At 38.8% G+C, this 23,381-nt stretch overlaps 1 protein-coding gene across 3 annotated transcripts in view; it reads right to left on the bottom strand.

Moving 5' to 3' along the window:
• The window catches only part of diaph2 (diaphanous-related formin 2), a 391,029-nt gene that overhangs the window by 141,331 nt on the left and 226,317 nt on the right, over positions 1 to 23,381 (bottom strand). For all 3 annotated transcript variants that reach the window (XM_080465403.1, XM_080465404.1, XM_080465405.1), the window contains 3 exons: positions 12,016 to 12,117; positions 7,903 to 8,142; positions 671 to 800 (listed from right to left, as the gene is read on the bottom strand). In XM_080465403.1, the coding sequence (XP_080321529.1) occupies positions 671 to 800; positions 7,903 to 8,142; positions 12,016 to 12,117 (472 nt within the window). The remainder of the gene's footprint in view (positions 1 to 670; positions 801 to 7,902; positions 8,143 to 12,015; positions 12,118 to 23,381) is intronic.

Here is a 23,381-nt window from a genome sequence, read left to right as displayed (position 1 = left end):
GCAGACATTTAAGCTTCCGTGTTCCGTTTGCCTGCCGCATCCAACATGTCAAACAGACAAAAAAGACGGTTGATTTTAACTCTGGGAATCTTGATAAATTGTCTGTGACGATCAATGAAACAATGCTGGTCTGAATACGTTGTGCCACTGTTGTCCTACTCCTTAAATAGAGAGTTTTTTAAATAGTCATTTGTTTACTGGTCTCAGTCAATTAACTGGCATCTCATTGAGTAATTATTTTCCATAAAATGACAAAGTTGATATTATTCAAAATGTGCACATATAGACATCTTAGTGCAGACAGCCCATGAAGACTATTCAGTCCACTTACACAATGGCTGGCTGCCTCAGTCAAGTGCATAATTAGTTGAATTAGATTAAATAACCAATTACGAGACTAACAAAGTAAATAAGCCTGCAGGGATTCCACCGAATACTTGAGAATAGAATTAAAAGGGAATTAGTTTATTGACAGGCTGAATGACAGTGTGGTCAGAAAAGCAGCTCTATTCCTGTCACAAAGACAGAGTGCGAGCTGAGCTGAACAAGGAAAGGGTTAACTATGTGCTGAAATAAACAATCATGATGCAGGCAGAAATTGTAAATGCAAACTGTAGTAGTCGATAAAAAAAAAAATTAAATAAAAAAGGGAAGTATTCCCCAGACGTACCTCTGCTGGCACTGTCCACGTGCTCCAGTTCATCTGGAAACCTCAGAATCTCCAGGTGATGTTCTTCACACTTCTCAGCCAGGAAGTGGAGCAGTGTTGTATTCTGACTGATGGATTTAGTGTCCCGGAGCTAAAAAGTGAAAAGAAACATGTATTTATGTCGTGATTAATGCCGATACAGACTCATTCACTTCAGGAACAAAAAGAACACCAAAAAAACAAACAGGGATTTAATCAACTTTTTGTTGTAGCATGAAAAATCATTCGTCAGGTAAATCACATTGAAATTTTGATGAATATACAATCACTTCATTAGGTACATTTGTCCAATCTAATGTGATTTACTACAACCGCCACCACACAAATTCTGCTCTAAAGATTAATAATGTTCAGTTTTGCTTGAAATTCTCAACACGATTTTTAATTTTTTTTCTCCTGTTTGACCATCTATTTAAATGAGTGAGAGTTCAGTGAAGTGTATTACTACCGCAGAGTAAAAGTAAACACAATTAGCTTGTGACTGCTGTTTTCTTGACAAAGAAACACTGGATCATGTCAGATTGTGCACAAATATCTAATAAAACAGCATGCAGACACCTACAGACCAGCACTTATGCTATGGAGAAAGAAATATTTTATAATAAAAAAGGTAAAACATTTGTCCTTTTATACTCTCATTGCCACAAATACAACGTGAACTAACTTTCAAAGGACCGCTCCTAAAAAAAGAGTCCAATCCAGTAAGCCCAGCAAGGAATCTCTGGAGACGGACGTTACACATTCAACAGAGACAATCACAGCCTAACAAGTGAAAAGTTCGGTCTACGTGGTTGAAAATTCAATGTGGGACTTTTCACTGAACATGAAAGAGACGCAAAACAAATGAGAGAAAAAAAAAATATCACAACCAATTACCAACTGGCTAAACTGAAACAGGTGACACACAAACATGATGATACTTCTATTGAGAACAAAGCAGCACAATTTGAATTAAAGTGGTGCACTCTATTTGCCTAGTGTGTGTGTGTGTGTGTGTGTGTGTGTGTGTGTGTGTGTGTGTGTGTGTGTGTGTGTGTGTGTGTGTGTGTGTGTGTGTGTGTGTGTGTGTCTGTGTGTGTGTGCTTCTTTCTTTCAAACTCATGAGGACTGAAACACTCAACTCCTGGAACTCATTTAAAGACAAAAATAGACTTCATGTAGGAATTTAATAGTATTTAATTTAATGTAAATTAATGTTTCTGGGTATGACTGGAGTTTTGGCTTAGTTAAAGTTGGGTAAAAGATGAGGCAGCTATTGGTGATAGCTGGCTTTAGTTTAGCAACTTTGCAGGAAATGAATGTCTCCATGTATTGTCCCCATAAGGCGGTGAAATGCTTGTGTGTGTGTGTGTGTGTGTGTGTGTGTGTGTGTGTGTGTGTGTGTGTGTGTGTGTGTGTGTGAGTGTGTGTGTGTGTGTGTGTGTGTGTGTGTGTGTGTGTGTGAGTGTGTGAGTGTGTGTGTGTGTGTGTTTCTACATTGAAGGCGGGGTTCTTCACATCAGTGCATAGAAATCTTGCTCCATATTCATTCCCCACCGTGATTGCCATGCTGTTCGAACGGCATGCTGGGAAAGCTAATTAGCACAACCCACCTCAGTGTACTCGCACTGATAATATCCTCCCTGTAAACAGACTGCAGTTGGACATGCCCACACATGTACCAGTGTAAACACACGTGTGCACTTGTTCACGCCGTACACACACTCACACACACGCTTTAGGCCTGAAATGATGACAAACAGTGTAGGCATGTGCGCACACACACACGCACACACACACACACACACACACACACACACACACACACACACACACACACACACACACACACACACACACACACACACACTCACACACACACTTTAGGCCTGAAATGATGACAAGCAGTGTAGGCATGTGCGCACACACACACGCACGCACGCACGCACGCACACACACACACACACACACACACACACACTTTAGGCCTGAAATGATGACAAGCAGTGTAGGCATGCACGCACGCACTTTCAATAGATGAGGATCAATCATTTTCTCACATTGGGTAACCACAATTTAATTTCATGGATTTTAAATTTTAATTTGTTTATTGTTATACCCCAAACTGTCATTACCGCATAAAAGTGCATCTCTGGCATACTGATTCCATCTGCTGACGAATATTAGTCATTTGTAATGAAGACAGGGGGAGAGGTAAAATATATATAAAAATAATGATTTCATTTGTGAATGTTAAGCAGTACACTCAGTGAGGCACTGATTTTAAATTACATGGTGCAATAGTGGAGACCGTATCGTAGCTACAGACTGGAGCATATCGTCCACAGCGTCACAGAAAAAATGTGTTAATGGTTTTAGAGGGAACTTTTTAACCTGAACTAATGTGGTGTCCATACAGGGTACGAGGATGGGCTCGCCAAGGTTTCATTAAGTGCAGTGAGTGTAAATGGAGAGATCATGTGGTTTCACACAATTATGTGATGGAAGTGGAAGCAAATTAGTATTGTGAGTTGAATATCACTGACACAATAACACAAGACGAAGTCAGAGCAGGCAATGTTGCTGATTCACAAACAAGCCACTCTCACAGCTGCCAAAAAAATGTAATCCTGCACATTTAACAACATATGAACAATTTCGATAAAATGATTAGCACTATTAAATAACAGATTGTTGTTGTGATTTACACTGTCCCTTCAGTCAATTTCAAGTGCGGCAGCTTTGAGGCCCTTCCTGTGTTGAGTTTGCATGTTGCCTCTATGCATACTCTGGGTCTGGTTCAATAATATCCTGCATAAAAGTATAAAAGTGCACGGGAATAAACTGCGCTTTCATGTTTGAGTGTGGTTTCTGGGTGACCATCTAAAGAGAGCCCGATTAGTGACATCCTGCACAAACAAGTGTTTAAATGACGGTTATGCATGTATTAGGCATTCATAATAGGTATTTGTTTACATGTAACGACCTGCTGCAGACAGGATGTGACTGGATAAGCAAGCAAGTAAGTTTGTAGCACAAGGAATAAAATATGTCATGCTAATGTACATCAACAAAAGAAATTGACAAAATCATAAACACATCTAAAGTATTAATGTAGTAAATCACATTGGGTGTGGTACAGTCAGCATGAACTACTAGTATTTTGTGCAGTCTGGCACAATATTCAAATTAGTGAATGCAAACCCGCGAAATTGATAGTCTGTTATATAATCATCAATGTGAACTGCTTGTAGATTAGATTTTACATGTGTGTGTGTGTGTGTGTGTGTGTGTGTGTGTGTGTGTGTGTGTGTGTGTGTGTGTGTGTGTGTGTGTGTGTGTGTGTGTGTGTATGTGTGTGTGTGTGTGTGTGTGAGATAAAGTATGTGCTCCTCTTTATATACAAAAAAAAGATTGCATAATATATTGAAATGATCGTTTTTAAAATGCGTCCGTATATTTTGAGATAATTATCTTGTGATGCAGCATCATGATCCCATGTTTAAAGTGCAATTAACATAGATTAATTAGTTTAGTGATTGGCTGGATGAAATATGAAGACAGATGTGCATTGTCTGAGTGAGTCTGCTGCATTTTAAAAGGAGCGTGGTGAGGTACAAACAGATGTCGTTTGTAGTAGTAACACATCCTGCCGAGGGCCTCGTGAAGGGCAGAGGGAATCCGCATAAAACCTGAGGTGTTGATGTTACTTCCCAGCCAGTTCACATCAAGAGTTTCAGTCAGTGCGGCTTTGCGGTATCGTGAGAACTGTGCGATGGGGTTGTGGAGTATCTGGGCTGCAGCGAGCTCGTCTACATTAAAGTCCATTTTAATCTCGGGCCGTGCCGTGTCCCGCCTATTATATAGTTTCTGAAAAGACTTACTGTCAGACACCCCCAGATTAAATACGTTCTCCTTGAAGAGCTTAGGCTACCTTAAGTTTCACCTCGGCTCTATTTTTTTCAACTACTCATAAAATGCCTCATGTCTTTTTTTCTTTTTTTTCACAGCAGCTACTTACAAAGTGTCTTATGCCATGATGTTTTAAAAGGGGAACTGAATGGAGAGAGTATAAATGCTACTACATTAAATGAATGTGTTCATTTGAAATAGATGGAAAAACAATGCTTCATTACAGTGTCGCTGATGGCAAATTGTGAACAGTGATATCGTTCAGTCCTTCATAACTTAAATTGCCTTGAGGTGGCATTATTCCAAACCCCTCACTGCTTCGTATAATGCGGCTGTATATGTGGGAATTTCAAATGGCACAATGTATTACAAGCAAACAACTTTCCACTTAAATATCCTGATTGGAAATAAATAAATAAAGCAATAATTAACTAATAACAGAAGATGTGGCGATGGGAATATAAAACTCTCTCGCTAACAGAAGGATTGTCGGATCCTTGATTGCTCAATTTAACTTCTGCAGATGGAGCAGCAGGAAAGGACAAACACATTGTATAATTGCCCATAAAATTGCATATTATATTGAATCTGAAGGAAGGTAGAATAAAACTAAAGGCATTATTTGCATATGAGAGCAAAACAACCCACTGCTGGGAATAGGGGTCGGCATTATGGCTGCAAAATACCATCACAATATTGTACAGTGCTTTTGGGATCAAATCTATGGTGATTGTGTTTGTGCAGAATATGTGTTGAGCAGGAATTTTTGCAGTAAATATTGAAAATCTTGATTGCTTTCTTGCATTTAGGCAATGCTTGAAAAGCCACACAGTGAAGTTCCCTAATGGTCATTGCATCACCACATCAAGCATATTGTCATGAATTTTTTCATAAAATCACATATCAGTATCTGTTTAGCTTTTATATGTATATACTGATATACATTTCCTATTTGATATTGTATTCTATTCGCTTATTCAATTTTATATTATCATTTAATTTGAATTATTGTAAATCACTACTCTGTAAAGAATTTGTAATATTATTTATATTCCATTCTAAGGCCCTGTTTACACATTTTCAAGTTAAAAAGGAAGACTTTGCAATTTTGGGGGGGCGTGTACAAGAAAACGATGCCCGGAGTCACTGAAAATTCAGCTTTTTGAAAATGCTCGTACTCTGACTCCATGTAGACAGGAGAAAATGCAGCTTTTCTGAAACACTGATCTTGTGCATGTGCACCACAGCCGTAGTAAATACATGCACGAGTCGATGGACAATTAGAACAATGTGAAGAACATCGATTTGAGAATATTGTTGTCTAAATAGGAAACTTTTCTGAAACGATTTCACTTGAAACGTTGTCATGTAAACAGGGCCCCAGGCAGAGTCCTATGTTGCTTACGATGACTGTTGCCATTTGTGTGAGTGAATTAACAATCATGCTAACCAATGTGGGTAGAAGCATAAAAAATGCATTGTACCATATAAGTAAAGTTCAAACCAGCAGTTCTCTAACATTTTATCGTGTGTACTCCCTAAAGTGTTGACTTCTCCAAGATATGACCACCCTGACCTTACAGTTGCTTACCCGAATAGCTAAGGGAAGTTCACAAAGGAGACATTTATAAGGACTATTTATTGATTGATATTGATTAATTACAAACAAATCAGTAGCATCATAGCATTTAAACTTGTCCTCCCAAGGTGAACCACCTCTCTATCCTTCAAGCATACACATGCTGGTGTATGGACTGGATGTAACAGGCTGACATTGTGACAAAAACTGTTCAACTACCGAATAGAAAGCTTGTTATATCTTCACCTTAAAGCAAATTTGAACCATTGCCTAGTGGTGCTTGATTATCAAGAAGGAAGATTAAATGGGTATTTTCTCAATCAAAGGAGGATTTGAAAATAAAATAAAGCCTCTGCATGTATTTTTAAAATATTATTTCTTCATAACAATCAACGCTGAACTATTGAGCATCAGAGCACAGTTGTGATATTCCTTGAAAATATATAATGAAACGTCTTACCATCATGCCCTGTTCACCTATTGTTCGTGTGGACATGAAATTCACATTTCATTAATGACCCTGTGAAGCCGGTGTAGAAGTTGAGCATGCAGGATATATGTGACCAGGCGGGCTCCCGGGGGGATTTGTGTTTTCTTGACAACAAGGGGTAGCAGTGGAGGGCTCAAGGTGGAAGAAGAAAGGTGGGTCAGCCTGTGCCCTTCCTTTTGCTGCTCATTCCCATCATCAACCTCCTCCCTGATGAGCCCATTAGGTACCCTAGACCTGCCACCCAGGGGGCCATTTACTTGATTGACTAAAGTGAGAAAGCAGACTTTTTTTCTTGTCCATCAATAATGGCCCAATCAGCCCCCTGAGGCGTTACCAGGCTCTACACTGACACTCCACACTGATTCAGTCAGCTCGCAGGAATACCAAAGGTGCATTACATTCTCCATAGTAAAAGTCTTTCTACAAGAAACCTGCATTACCGCAGGCTTCAAATATGCATGGAAGGTGGTGGTGTTTACATTTAACTTTCCACATTACTGATTTATTTAAAGTAGATCAGCTTTTGAGTCAACGCCAGCAAACAAGAGAGGGGTTTGAAAAACCAGTAAAAAAAAAAAAAAAAAAACAAATAGAAAGAAAAAGGACCAAATGAGTGAGCATGCAACCAGGAAAGTTTGACCTCTCATGTGAAGTCTTTTTTTAAAAATATCTGAGTTAATATACAGCAGCTTGAAAAAAGAAGTTTGTTTAAACATGTCAAACAACAACATAATGAATTGTGTCTTTAAAATAGAGAGAAAAAAAACCTGATCTCATTGTGTTATTTTCTTTTTTAAATTCTATTTTCAAATTCCTACTTCAAGAGCCACCTTCCTCTTCATCAAAGCCTAAATCCCTGTTTTCTTTGTAAAGTGACTAACCCTGGCTCTTTCTGCCGAGGTGCTGACAGCTTTGTTGTGCTTTGTGGAGCTGAGTGTGCACCGCTGCCAGTCTTCTCTTTCACACGTTCGCATGCTGTGATTTTACCTGGCAGTGAACACAGATGCTGTCTTTACAGGCAGTTCCACACCTCCCAATGTTTCTGTTATTCGCTTCAACAAAACATTTTAATTTGATTGATTCTCAACCAGATAATAGATGTAAAAGAGACGACTACCTATATCCAAATATATCTGAAGTCATTTGTGTGTGTGGTTTTTTTTTTTTTTTGGGGGGGGGGGGGGGGGTAGTTTAAAGCATTATCTGCAATACGTCATGTTTTGCATGTGTTACCTTGCAGAGGAAGTTGATGTTGAAACCAAACGTCTGGGCGTTCCTCGAGCCGGCGTTCATGTAGTTGCCGACCAGTAATACCAACTCCAGGAGTTTGCTGAAGCTTTCGCTCTTCTTCACCTCCTCACAGGCGAAGGTCACGTTCATAATGTCCGGCCGGATGTTGTTCACCTGCTCTTCGAACGTCAGCTTGAAGAGGATGCCATTAAGACGAGGTCGCAGAAGTTTTACTGAACTCATCTGCAGATGTTGGAATAGACAACAAAGGTAGTGAATCACTGGAGGTACACAACAGGATGTATATAAAGATGGATTATTGTTCACTTGAATCAGTTGGGCACCGCGCCTGCCCTTTCCTTGTACGCTTGCATTTATAAAAACTGAACAAGCAACCCAAACATGACCACTGACAATCAATCAATATAAACAACCTTATTTTATGGGAGGCATATTTTTTTTCCTTTAAGATAGTGAATTGAACTTTTTCTAATAACCAGCAATACAAATATTTTATGAATGCTTATGAACTATGTGCCTTTCACTATAAGTCTCGATTATGTGAACCAAGCACAACGACCTTGACACAGTGATGAGGGTCAAGGCCACACGGGGGAAACCAGCTATGGTAAAGGTTCACAACCTGAACATTTACAAGAACAGATTTTTTCTTTTCTTGTTTTTCCCCAGACAGTCACATTGAGGCAATTCATGTGAGCTCTACACCAAGGCTGTTTAATAAAAGGTCTGTGAGCCCAAACTGGCAGGGTGCTAAAATGTGGCCAAACAACCTAGAAATTGGTAAAAACGTCCGATAAAACATAGATTTTTAACACATTTCTTGAGAGTAGCAGACACAATATGACGCTGAGACCTCAGCTGAGATATCGGTGGTGCGACCTCATTGCTAGCAAACTAGCATTAGCCTCAAAGCCACACTGTCAAATGAGTTTGTAAAAACACCCATAATGCAACAGCTTTAGGAGTTTAAGTTTCTTGGACATTTCAGTGTATTTTCGCACCAGAAGATTTCATTTAAACTGACTTTATGTTGAGATTATAGTAATTATCGGTAGTAATTGTTTTGCATAAATATAGACATTTTCCTCACATATATTCTGTACCACAACAAAGAAAAATATTAAAGTTAAAATTTAAAGGTCGTTATGTCACCATTGCAATAAAACTACAATATGTGCATGACACCCCTGCTCTTCAGCTTATTTGATTTGCAATTTGTTTCCTTTATTTATATTGACAGCTGTTTAAAATGTGCACATGTTCACGCAGTAGGGTTAGAAAAGCCATGTTCACTTTAATAATTTTCATTTTTTTTTTGAGTGACCCTGCGAGTAGGAGGTTTCGTCATGGGAGGCAATAGGTGTGGCCAATGGCAGAGATTAATTGAGTCTCGTGACCAGCTCATTGGACCGTGCCATCAACTGCCATGTCAGAGGAAGGATTTTAGTTTTTCCTCCCTTTCTCTTTATTAGTTCTTGTTAACATCCATTATAGTCCTCTATTACAGGTACATCCCAAAAAATGTTAATATAATGAAAATGATCAACATTTTTTGTCACTCACTTCAGAAAGTCAAACCCATATATGATATAGGCTCATAGGCTATGGAAGTAAAGGCACAGGATTTCATTTATTTACCTGGTCATGTTGGGCAAAGTACAAACAAATCTGTGTCATATTTCCAGGAGTGGGTACAACTCCCACTCTTCACAACGGCTCCACTTCAGATTCCTCAAAATCAACTCAGGGCATTTTTTTGCATTTCTTTTCTTCCCAATGCTGCACCTTGGTCATGGAAAAGACCTTTTCATCTCCTTGAGAATTTCTAAAGTCTATTGACAAACTGTTGCACATCAATTAATAATGTGAACTTGCATATGATGTCTTAATTGTGTGTAATATTTTATTGGTGGGTGGATTTTCATTTCATTTCATACTAGCGAGCCTATTGGCCAGGTCTCCTTCACAAAATAAATGTTATTATAAGGAACTCTTTAAAAAATATACAGTATGTTTTTGGAGTTTCTTAATTACAATAAATCGGTGGCTCTCATGGCAAAAAAGCAGCTGTCGCAGACCAGTGCACTTATTAGAAAAACTACTCTATGAAGAGGAATGATCTGCATTAGAGCACAAAATACTTTGTAAATGTAACTGTTTTGGCTCTAAACCATGAATTCCACAAGCTACGATTAGATGCATATATCAAAGTTATTCTGTGACTTGATGCTATACGTTTTTATAAGACATATAGGCACAGGCAGGAAACAAAGCCTTTATAGTTATATCATAATTAAACCATCCTGCCATCACAAGCATGTTGAATCTCCAGTGTAATTACTGCTGCTGCTAATAACCAGAAAATCAACTACCCTCTTTAGCAAATGGGTTTTACACATTTTTTGCATTCCTCACGACTTTCACGTGGAACAAGGAATCTCCTATTAAACAGATTTGTCATAAATAATAGAACAGCTCCAATCAATACAGGCAGACATGGGAGTTGAATCACTAAAGAAATAGATAAATAAATAAATAAATAAAACCAAACTGAATTTAGAGGAAATAACAAGGAAAACAAGAGAGAATTAAAACAAATAAAATCTATGTGACACACAAATGCACGCACACATTCCCATCTACCTTAATTCTCAGCACAGATGGCTGTGCGTACACACACAGGCACATGCACAAACACACTCCTTCCTTTTTCCTTGAATTGATTTGTATACAATAAGTGGAAATCGCATTGAAAGCAGGCGCGCTGGTGACAGCTCTGGCAGAGGAAAGCTTCAAAGTGGCTTATTTCCCTCAGGAACTAAATATCTCCACGATGAGGAGCTACTTCATCAGTGGGAAGGTATACGATCGCAACACTGGTGGAATCACGATTAATGCTGCCGCCTTCTGCTTCATTACATCTTCTGAAAAAGGTTAGAAAAAAAAAAATGTGAGTGAATCAAGAGAATAACCAGCATGATGGAGCATGCCTGTGACCCTCGGGTCTGACTGAACATGTCTTTTGAGAAAACGTATAATGTAACTCTAAGATCTCCTTGTAAAGTTAACTTTGAAGACAGTGCTTCTTTTCACCATTGCCTAAAGTGTTGGTTATTCACCTGGCAAATGGATGGCAAAGCCAGTTAATTAAAACGTAATTACAGCTGTAACTAAATGGAAAGGTCAGCGCAGCTGGATGATGTACTCGGCTTCCTGTACAACACATTTACACTGCAACAATTCAGCCCTGCCTTTTCAACCAGCCTCAATAGTTAAGTCTGATCCTTGTGAGAACACAGGATAAACTCACCCGTGCGTGATCATAATGTCTTTAAGACAGATCAATAATGCAAAAGAAGCATGATTCTCCTTATTATCTAGGGAAGATATGGCAATGAAGTTTGAATGTTTACATAATCTGTTTTAAATCTGGCTCATTAGATGACTGAAGCTGTTCGAGTCATAATCCAAGCATATAATACGTTAATCACAGCGTTGTTTATCTCACTACTACAATAGACAAAACTTTGGATGTTCATGGTAAATTGATAAGAGGATTGGGACACATCACCAAGCCGGCTGACTACCGGCTGTGTGCCTTTCAAAGAACTTCATTACAAACAGGATTCATAGCCTTAGGGTTTGATTTTGTCATGAGATAACATTGACAGACGATGTCAAAATATGTCATTTACTAACTTTCTGACGCTCAACCCTAATCAGAAGGACTGAACTGTTCTTTACTTCAGTCATATTCAACCGTAGCCCCCTCTCATTTGACACTCGGGTCACCAGAAATGGACTTTGTGCAATAAAAAATTCTCTTTCATATTGTCGGATTCCTAAATTATTCATTGATGCTACTCTTGGGGATGAATTCTTCTGAATGTGAAATAGCCTAATTTCCTCGTCATATCTATCCAAATGTCCAAAACAAGCATTTTCCAACAAAAGTCAGAAAGTAATGAAGAAAATGTAGAATTTTCTCAACGGTGCATCCTTGAAAGTGTTTGACTTTAACAGACTGGGGTTATAATTGTGTATACTGTGTGTTTTCCTTTGGGAATCCAGTAGGCTCCAGGAAATTATACTCACCACAATGCCAAACTGTTCTGACTCCACCAGCTCTTCATATTCACCCTTTAGTTCCGCCAGCGCACTCAGCTCTTTCTGCTCCGGCAGGTTCTTTATCAGGTTCTACAAATGGAAGAACACACACAAACACAAACACCAACACACACACACACTGACGATTAATGCTGTCCGTGTAAAGATGAACTCACAGACAAAGTTTACATACCAGGAGGAGATACAAAAAGTGTGTGTATATATGTGCATATGTTCCTATTTTAACATATATCTGAGCATTGAAACTTAAATCTTAACAGAACAGATACATTCATGTCAGCAAATGACCAGAAAATTAATTCCTGGTTCGTAACGATGTCAAAGCAAACACTGCTCATACTTTATGTAAATCTTTATTGCTCCATATTTCAGCCAGAATGCATAGATATTTGCTGTCAGTGAGAAAAGTGGGAAGATAAGGTCACATAATTGCTGCTCACTGTTGGTTCTTTACTGCAACAGTAGTGGCCCTCAGCCAATTACTGAACATGGCGGGGACCTTCAGATGACTGACCTTCTTCTGCATAATCCACATCACCTTGCAATTGTCTATAAAATGCAACAAGTTTTCCATTAATTTGCTGCTGTCTGAAGAATTTCCCTTGTAGGAGTTAGAAGAAATGAAAAACATACTAATAATAACACAAAGCTGCCTGTGTTGAGGTTGAAGATTAAGATGGAGATGAGCGAAATAACAGGAGGGGCCGCATTTTCTGTAAATGTTAATTGTTTGTGTGAAGGTCATCCGAGTTAATAAAATTGACCACAGTGACTCCCCCCCCTCCTCTTCTTTTTTCTCAGAGGGGAAGAAGAGGAAGAGGTGCCCTTTTCCACTTCGTCGCAGAGCTTCCTTCCTCATTAGCGCCCCAAATTTATTCAGCGGGAGCAGACTGGCGCGGGATCACGTGGCCAGATGGGAGCACACACAGGGAAAACACAGAGAGCAGAGACTGCTGCTGGGCCACGGGCCTGGCTGACCATGCTATAGACCTCAGCAGCCCTGACAGACAACACAGCCAGCGTCTACTGCCGACTAATGATGACATCTCCGTCCTTCCCTGGGGGAATCCAGCAGTATAAAAAAAACAAGCTATAATGCAAGCGATGCAGCCCTGTTGAGGATGGAGCCATTAAATCAAACGCTGCTTTGCCAAATCCCCAATTAGCTACTGCGACATCGTATCAGAAGAAGCACAAAGGAGTGATGATGACATCCTTAAAACAAAGCATTTGCTTAACTGAAAGTGTAAAAACAATCATACTGAGGTTAAATGACCTTTGAATAAATATTATACCTTTGGTCCTCTTTCTTCAGAGCAACATTTGAAATGTAAACTGTTATTGTGCAGGCAATCATTATCAGTTCATAAATGCATAACAGGCTCCATAAAGACGTTAAGTGTTGGCAGAATCCACTTAGGCTTCACCGTACAAAGGAAAACAAAAAGGTGGCACACTAGTGTTGTGGTTAGCTCTGTTGTCTCACAGCAGGAATATTTCAATAGTAAATATGGGACTTTGTAAATCAATGTGAATCTTGCATGTTCACCTAATGTCTGAATGGCTTTCCAGCTATTCCAGCTCCCTCCAACCACATTTTGGTTAACTTGTGACCTCTAAGTAGCCATAGGTGTAAATATGTGTGTGGGTGGATGATTGCCTTGTTGCCCTGTGTTGGCTTATATAGGCTTCAGCTCTGTGCAACTCTGACCTCAAATAAGCTTAACAAACATAAGGATCTTCTCTATTACTGAAAAATGAAACAAAATTCAGTGTGAATAAAGATTCTACTCTAACTTTTATGATGTATTACTCGCTGGATTATTGAGTAGTTTCTTTGACAATGTGTTATTGGCTCTGAATAAAGCAGCATCACTTCAGGACTGCATTATATTTATATTACAATAGTTATTGCAAATAAAGTTTTTTCCAATGAATTTATATTAGTTTTGTTATCTGGTATCTAAATAGGGGGAAACTATTGAGGGATTCTGTGTAATATCAATAACCAGGCGATAATGTGGACATCACAAGGAAAGGTTAGCATTTGCTCTGCTGTTACTTCCAGAAAAAATGTTATTAACAAACAAAGAAAAAAACAGTTAGGACTCAGTGTCTGCAACTCTTCTTTGTGAAAACTGTCAATTTGAAATGAACACAGTGTTTTTGAAAGCATCTCATTAAGATTCTGATGTGTATCGATACGTAATAACTGGGGGGACACGAATGTAATGAGACTAACATCTGAATCTTGGATTTGCCTTGTCCTACGTGGATACCATTATTGCATTATCAGTGGATTTATCTTGAAATGCTAAATCATTTCTAAAACGTATCAACACATTGTTCAGCTGAACGCAACAGCAAGACAGAAATACAGTGGAAATCAGAAAGGCAGTGGAAAAACAAATTCACCTTGTGCTTGTCATTTCATTTGTCTGTCATCTTGTTAATTATCAGAAACCCCACAGAGTACAATTGACACAAAGGCAGCGCCATATGTGTAGCGATGTGGGAGACTGGGTGATGATGCTGGGCCAGACTTCTCACCACAGGCCACCAGACACACACAGCAGTCTAGGAGAGATTACTGGAAGTATGCTAGCAACACTGCACATTCATTTATTGCCTTGGGCGGGGATGAAGGCGCTACATATCAGCACATGTGCTGAGATAAAGCGAAAAAGAGAACGGCATCAGCGAGAGTTTGGTTGTTCAGGTTAATACCCCATAAATCCTGCTTAGTATGTCTGTGTCAGAAACAAGCAAACAAAATAAATTATATATATACTGTATATATATGAAAAAACTAGCACGAGCAGATACAATGTAGTGATGAATTTACTCTGCTAAATAAGCCTGGCATATGTGGAATGAAAATAACCTAATATTGAAGGGACAAAATGCATCATCAAATAAAATAAATACAAAAAAAAATGGAATATTTCCTGATTCCTTTTCAACTTCATGCAAACCAACCAGTGCAACAGCTTCAGCAACACTGATGATTCCAATCATACGATTGTCAATATTTTCATACATATATCTCTCTCCTCTTAATGCCATGATCCAATCATAAGCATAAATGTTTGATAAGTCAATCAACAGCCAATTTGACGAAGCAGAATCAATACATCATTGCCAGGGACGGCAGCGGACGGACAGCACATTTTATTTCCATCAGTTTGAAAACATACAAAGCATGCCTGTCTGTCAGAACGTGTTAAATTTCAATTTGTGGAATATCCATAACACAAACGTGCGGTGAATTGTTTATGGTTGTTATTTCAATTCAGGAAACAGATTAGGATATCATTGCACACAATACTCAATCAATTTATTATAGATTTACTGACAGCAGGTCAAGTGAAGGACTCGCAGGAAGCCTCACAACACTGCTGCTGGTGTTTTCCCTGCTCAGTCATTTGGACGTTTGCATCTGGTGAAATAATTCCAGTCTACCATCCGAAGCTGTGAAGGATCTGTACTTGAGGAACGAAGCAGTTGCGAGGGTAAAGGAGAGTGTTAAAGTAATGAGATACAGGTTACGGTTCACTAAACATTTGTAGAGGATGACAGTATCTGTAGGGCTTTCACTTCCGTACTTTGATCTCCGCTGCTGTCAGCCAGCTTCCAGTGAATCAAGTTCACAGTTTCACAGCATCCGGCATGCCCATGCCAACAAAATGCGGGGCAGAAGTGGGCATGCGTTAGATTGAAACTTAACCAAACACTTTCTAACCGTGCTTGTGCAAATCTAGCATTGAGAAAGGAGGGAGAAAAAGCTTACATATACTTTGAATGTCAGCGACTGTGTGCATACACTGGTACATATAGAATCAACATTACACACTGGAAAACAGTAATAACATTATGTCAATACTGCATTCAAAATAATAAGCAATGGGTGAACTTTGAATTTGACTCAAATAATAACTGCAACTACTTTACCGCCAATTGTACCAAGGGGACAAAGAAGCATATTCCCAGCAGTGATGTCAAGATGATAAAGAAGCTGAAGAACCCTTAAGATAGTCTGAGACACGTCAATCGATAAAGCTCTTCTCAAAGCAATAAAATCTTTATTAAGCTGGGTTAAATAAAGGAAAAATGAGAGAAACACCTGATGTCTAAAAGATGATCTGAGTAAACCGAGCGCCTTTCTAAAAGGCCTATGGGAGGCCTGTAACAAAGACGGAAGAGGACCCATATCTGCCATGTGCTTGGAAGATGTGATTTTCTCCTTTTAATTGATTTTCTCCTCAATTCTATGAGACAGAGAAACATGTGGTATTCTGCCCGTGCTTTGTTTTGAAGAGCAACATGGGACTGCTGTTCCCCCGTCGTGACACCTCAGCAGGCGCCCTACCTGGCTCGTGGCAAATCAGTGAAGACTTCAGCTTGAATCAATCGCCAAATTATCAACAGACAAGAAGACGTCTCAACACTCTGCAAACCTTACGACTCAAACAGACCTGCGACAGTTCAAGAAAGAATAAAAAAAATCTTTTTTAAAGCTACGTGTCAAGGGGGGGTGTAGCTTCACAATACTGTGTGGGAGTAGACAGCATCCACTTCAAACAAAAGGTTACTACTAAAGCGGTGGAAATGATTATGTGGAACAAAGCCAATGAAGTGGAGTTCTGGTTTCTGAGTCTGGGGCTGTTTTGACAGTGAAAAGTGTCATACTTAATAAGTTTAATCACCAAATCTGATTCTTTCATTGTAATTTTGCAAAAACAAAATAAAGAGCCACATTATATGTGTCCTAATGTTGATTGCAATTGAACTACATGAATGTTTTCATCTTTATAGTGTGATGACAGGAGGAACATTAAAGTAAAAATAAAAATAAAAGACAATGGATAACGAAATCGAGAAAAGCAAATTGTGTCTCAGCAGTAAATATGTTCAACAATGAACATCAGTCATACAGGCTACATGGTGTACAAAATATACTCTGCCAAACAATACAAATACCTCAAATCTCAGTGTGAGGGCAGCCGCGCTGACAGATTGACAGGCAGCAAACTGAGTGTGACAGACTCTAAAATCACATTAAACTAAATGAGAAATGCAATCTGAGAGAAAGACACACAAACACAGAGAGAGAGAGAGAGAGAGAGAGAGAGAGAGAGAGAGAGAGAGATGGGGGAGGGATTAATTTGAAGGCCAGGGCTGGAAAACCTGACAGACTTACTGTGACATTAAATTTGTCTTTTAGAATGAAATATGGACTATTATTTATTTATTTATTTATGTGCACACCTGAGCACTTCTGCTTATTATGACTAGTATGGAAGAGGATTAGAAGTGCACCCGAGAAGTTAAGGATAGGATCACGTGCAGAAGAAAAAGAGAAAACCACACACACGTAAGAGCAGAGTTATACGCAGTATATACACAACCCATAGAACATTTGTTCTTCTTAAGAAAAACAATGTAAAGCAGAAAAATTGAAAGCAGAAACAACAGCAAATGCCAATTATGTCCTCTGGATCAGCCATTGAAATTATTCTAACATGACAATTCAAGAACTTTCAATTGAATTATGCATGAGATTTACTTTTTAAATGTGCGAGATGTGACAGCACCGCTTCATTTAGAGAGAAACAAAAGAAACTAGAAAGAGAAAGAGAAAAGATGTTTCCAAATCTGTTTTACCTCACAGGAATATTGTGTGAATCGTTGAAGTTTAGTGAAGTCACTTAAATATATTATATTTATTCAACACTGAACTTTGCTGATCATCACTTTTGATAAAACTATTCCTACACAGAACATAAAGTCAAACTATATGCAGAACATTTGTTCACACATAAACTTGTCAAGGTGGAGAAGACTGTGAACTTTATTGCACTGCAATAACACCGTCTCTCATTTGTGCACATTTGCAGCGTCTCACATACTCGTCCGAATACAGAGCCGGTATATGATGAGTCTGTCAATCAAACAGGAAGAGAGTCGGCATGCAAAACAGTAATAGGAATTAATTTGTTTGTGGGGTCTTCTGTCTGAGAGTGTCTCTTTGAGTGATGTGCCATCTGTCATGGAAACAAAGACACAGAGCTGGAATGTGAAAACAGAAAACAATTTTTTACTCGGCTAAGAAAATGCAGCATCCGGTATGCCAGAGGAGGAGCTGAAAGGACTGTACATGATGAAAAATTAACTGTTGTGCTGTACTGAGCATGAAATGGCTGGAGTGCAAGCATCTGAGTCTGTGTATGTGTGCTTTTAATCAATATTCAACCTGAGGACCTGAGTACCTGGCCAGGACCTTGTGGAGGGAGATCAGCAGCCTGGTGATGATCAGTGCAAAGTACATGTTGAACCTTGGGTCCCGGCCATCACTTTCTGAAGCACATCTGACACTGCACCAAAACTAAGCTCCCACTCTGTTTTCCCTGCTTTTTACTTTGTTTATTCAATACCTCAACTCCTTTTTTCCTGTCTTATTTTTTTCAGCTTCGCCGAATTCGCATAATGTATTTCAAATTCCATTGTCAAATTAGCATTTGATGCAGAAAAGCGTGATGTGCTGTGTGCCAAAATAAACCACAATTAAACCCATGGGGGACTCGTTTCTCCTGCTTAAGCTCTAATCCAACAGGGCCATACTTATCGCCTTGCCCCACATGTGCACTTTTGCACCATGAAAACGATACCCGGCAATGTGCCAGTCTGCTACAATCACCTGTTACAGCAGTGAACAAAGGCTGGCACGGCACCGCCGGGCCCTGCAGCCAATGAGCAGCTACATGTAATGATGGGCTCATGCATATGGATGAGCATGCCAGTGATCTGGGTGATTGACAAGAGATAAACAATAATAACAAGCAAGGCGAGTTCGGAAGACTCCTGCGAGACCTGGAGGAAAGGTTGTTGCCATGGCGAGACAAAGGGGAAGCAGTGCAAAGCCAAAAGCTGACAATGTTGCTGTTTACTGTCAAACATCCTTGTCAGTGTGTATTAACATTTAAATTGACACAGTTCTTAATTTCATACGATTCAGGAGAAACAGAGGATTGTTATTTATCTATTTGTCCAGATTTTCAGATGTAGCAAGCTAAAATATGTTATTTTGCTGACGCCATTTTATTAATTCTGTGTTAAATCACAACCTATAAATATTCACTTGTATATTTAAATCCTTGCTGTAAATCTATGCATCCATTCAACAATTCATCTTTAGTTTCTTAATGTTAAGTTACAAATGATAATACAATTCTATAAGATCTCAAGTCTCAGTATGAACTCAAACCACAAACCAACATATAAAACTAAATATTAGCAGCGATAGCGCTGGGTTTTTTGAGGGGAGAAAAAGAAAACATGTGGTGATTAATCCTGATATCTGCTGTTATTGGAAGTGACGGGTCACATGTTGGTGGATGTGCCAGTGTGTTCAGGTCATTAGCTCTGAACATAAACACTGATCTTATAATAACATGAGAATGCAGGATACCAGAAACACTTAAATTGTAGGGAGAAACAAGGGCAGGGCCACAGGGGTCTGAAACACTGAAAAACAGATAGTGAGCCCCTTTAATAGGGCGTTTATGTCAAAAGAGATGATTATAAAATATATAGGTTTTATTTATATAAGTATTATTTGTATGTGAGCTTTAAAATCATAACTCAAGCAGTTTTGACAGTTATGTCCTTGTTCTTAATATACTGCACTTCAACACAAATTAAAAATAAATAAATAAATAAATAAATAAACAAATTAACAAAGATTTGGATGAAAACATCCCGACTGACCTCAAGCAAAACTTAGCATTATCATTTGCGTTAAAGCAGCATTTATAACTGAGCTGTTATTAAATTGTAGATCTATTGAAGGGGCAGGTGAGGGTAAAGATAATTAAATCATTGCAGAATACAGCAGGGCCACACAATAACCTTAAGGTAAATCAGTGAAGCTCTTTTTCTCTGTTTCCATGTTGTAGCTCTGACGCAAAAGAAAAAAGGTCAGAACAATGATTTATGTGTCCAAATGACCCGTGGATGTGTACTATATAGAATATAATTAAACTGTACATTTGGACAGATGGTGTGTCACCCATTTCTGTAAAGCTCCTGTTTTATTTTACTACAGCAGTATTGCATTAGTATGACTATGTGACAGCTTTCCCCGGCAAATTAGGACGTGGGCTTTAATATGAGTAGCTTTACAGCACATATCCTAAATCATGAAATGAATACAATTGTTTCCCACTGTTTACTTAAAAGCACTGGCATGACAACCATTGAATATTAAAAATGATGTGCACACACTGAGTCATTAGAACATGCTGAGTTTAAATAAAAGACATGCTGGACACTTTTCTGCATTTATTTGATATTTCTACCAGTGCATTTGCACACAACATAGGGCAATACTAATTACAAATTAATAGCAGTGGTGCAGTGTTAGTCATTAGCCTTTCCTTTTGAAAAGAAGATGGGGTAATATAAAATACATTGGCAGACATTAAACATTAAGAAGCCACTCTGATATTCTGCAAAACAAGCCTCCAGGGCCGTATCATCCGCTGACGAAGTCAGCTTACCACACATACGCACGCACGGGCACACACGCACACGCACCCACACACACACACACACACACACACACACACACACACACACACACACACACACACACACACACACACACACACACAAAAGTGGGCGTGTTGAAACATTTAGTGATGACTGTCTGTCGGATCACATGTTATTTTACATTGGGGGAGAAAAAAAGAAACTTTCTGCAGAAATCGACAAAACCGGTTTGTTTGAAATACATTCTCAGAGTACAAACTTTGGAACACTTACATGTGGTTGTGTAGATACTCTTATTTTTTAGGTTGATTGACAGCATGACAAAAATAGGAAATAAGCAGCCATAAATTGGAAGTCTTAAAGAACTATCTTCACCCTCAAGAAAACCTTCTGTTACAGAAGCCCCGATCTCATCACATAAAGACAAAAGCAACAGAGATAATCGAAGGTCACAAAAAAAAATGAGGCATGTTCAGCTGAAACAATCAATTCACCCACCACATAACTACAAATGATGCACATAGGGAACTACACCAAACCTTTAAGGATGTTCTAGCCAGGTATGGGTTTGCATTATTAACTTTCTTTTTTTTTTTCCTGTTTAATGAATTCTTTGTGAGATCACCTGATAAAAAATATAATTGACAATACTCAAGCATGCCCCGTCAACCGGTACGGGGGATACCCTTCTCTTAAGCCAGTGTTAGTGGGGATTGGCTCCAGCTCCTGTTAACATAGAGCAGTGACAGAAGATGGAAAATTAACTCAGCTTTGTAAAAGCTTCCAGGCCTGCAACAGAATTAAACCTTGTATCGCTTTCCCGGTTTACTATTCAATAAAAGCAGGGGAAACTGTGGCAATCATTTGCATTTGCACCAGTTTCACTTATTCCTAAATTTAAAATACATGACGCTTTGGAAGATTAAATAAAAATAAAGGTTTCAAACAGATATAGGGATAGTTCACTGGGTAACCTCATTCTCCAAAAACCCAACAGAAACACCTTGAAGGGGTAGACTGCATGAGAGCCATTTTCAACCCACTTACATACCCGTGCAGGTGAGGAATAAACGTGAATAACTTCTCCAGGTACATTTAAAATAGTCTTTGAACTCGGAAGGCTGACTAAAGCCCCCAACACTACATGTAACCCTTTGTTGGTTTATAATGGTGCTGATCCATTAGGGTCAATGTAGTGAATGATAAGCTTTGATGTGACAGGGTTAAATTAGAAATGGACCATAACTGGACATCACAAGGACTCTGCAACTGTTATACTATATATAGCCTATACAGAACCACAGACGGTCTTTGCTTGATTGAGGCAGAAAAGCTGATTAGACCAAAAAAAAAAAAAAAAAGCTTATAGTTGCCCGCGGGTGCATTAGAAGAGTGAACGCATGTACTGAAGACAACGTCAGATTCATACACTGCAGTCACAAAGAACGACTTCCCAAGATGTGGCAATTAACCAACAAGGGAAGGAAAGGTAGTTTGGCAGATATAATATTGTGTAAAAAAAATAAATTGACAAGGAAAAAGATGGGGCTATGACAGCTTTGAGGATATGTCCGGGAGGGATCGGAACTCCTAAAAGTCACCAAATCACTTAAGTAAAATGTAACAGAAAAAGAAAATCCCTGTGAAAACTAGTCCTCTCAGAAATTAGAAGCCGTGTGCAGTGCAATAATATCAGTGACTTGAACTCATTTTGAAATGTTCCCAGTTCTAACAGCAGCCATAATATGTGCTTTACCTCTGGGGATGGTAAAAAAAAATGACCACAACTCTTCAGCTACATGAAAGCTTGAAAAGACTGAAAATAAAATAAAATAAATATATAGAGAGAGAACAATAGAAAATAAAACCCAGCAATCCAAGGTGTGAAAAATGAAATCCCCTAAACAAATATTGCACATTATTTTGTGCATAAACAAACTTTATTTACATTCGTCCATCCACTGCTTCATCCAGAGAGACAGACTATGGGCTATTTTAGACTTGCTAATTAATTGTGCCGCTCAAGGAGAACATGCCAACTCCACACAGGAACTGTGGAGAGTACTAACCATGGCATCACTGTGCGGTCCGCTTTACTTACTCTTACTCACATTCCCTGTATATCTCTCATATATTACTTCATCAGTACAAAACTACTTTGTATGTGCGTTAACTTCTACTTCACTCTTTTGGTGAAATAGGTGTTGAGGACTAACACTACTGATAAAGTAATGATACCCAAAAGACACAAAGAAATACAAACCGTAAGCACTGCTTTGTAAAAATAAAAAAAATAAAAGAACTGTTCAGCTTGTAAGGCTTTTAAAGAAAGAAGAGGATAACACAATACACTTAATAATGAATGAAGATAGTCAGACAGTATGCAACTACACAGGGAAGCATTTGCATTATAGTAACATGATCAGTGAACCATTATGCACATACATACCAGTTGATTACACTATGAACTATTTAGGTTTACAAGTGCTTATTGAAAATCTGTGCATTGTTTGGCTTGTGGTGTTTGACTGGCAAGAAGAGCGAGGGCATGGGACCAAGTAGCATCATAAAGCCACTTAAGCCTTCTCTCGAGGGCAAAAACCCTGCAAAGGGACTTTGGAAGAAATTTGAACAACAAAGGGGAGCCAGCTTAAGTCTATAACAGCAAGGTCATGGGCACAGCCACAGCACGGTTTAAACAATACAAGTGAGGAAGAATCTGCACTATGAAATAGATTGGAGGGTACGTGGTCCTCTTGTGCCAAACTAAGTGCAAACATAAT

This window comes from Lipophrys pholis, assembly GCF_963383615.2.
Source record: "Lipophrys pholis genome assembly, chromosome: 6".
NCBI classification, from domain to species: Eukaryota; Metazoa; Chordata; class Actinopteri; order Blenniiformes; family Blenniidae; genus Lipophrys; species Lipophrys pholis.
This window is presented reverse-complemented; position numbering and strand designations above follow the sequence as displayed.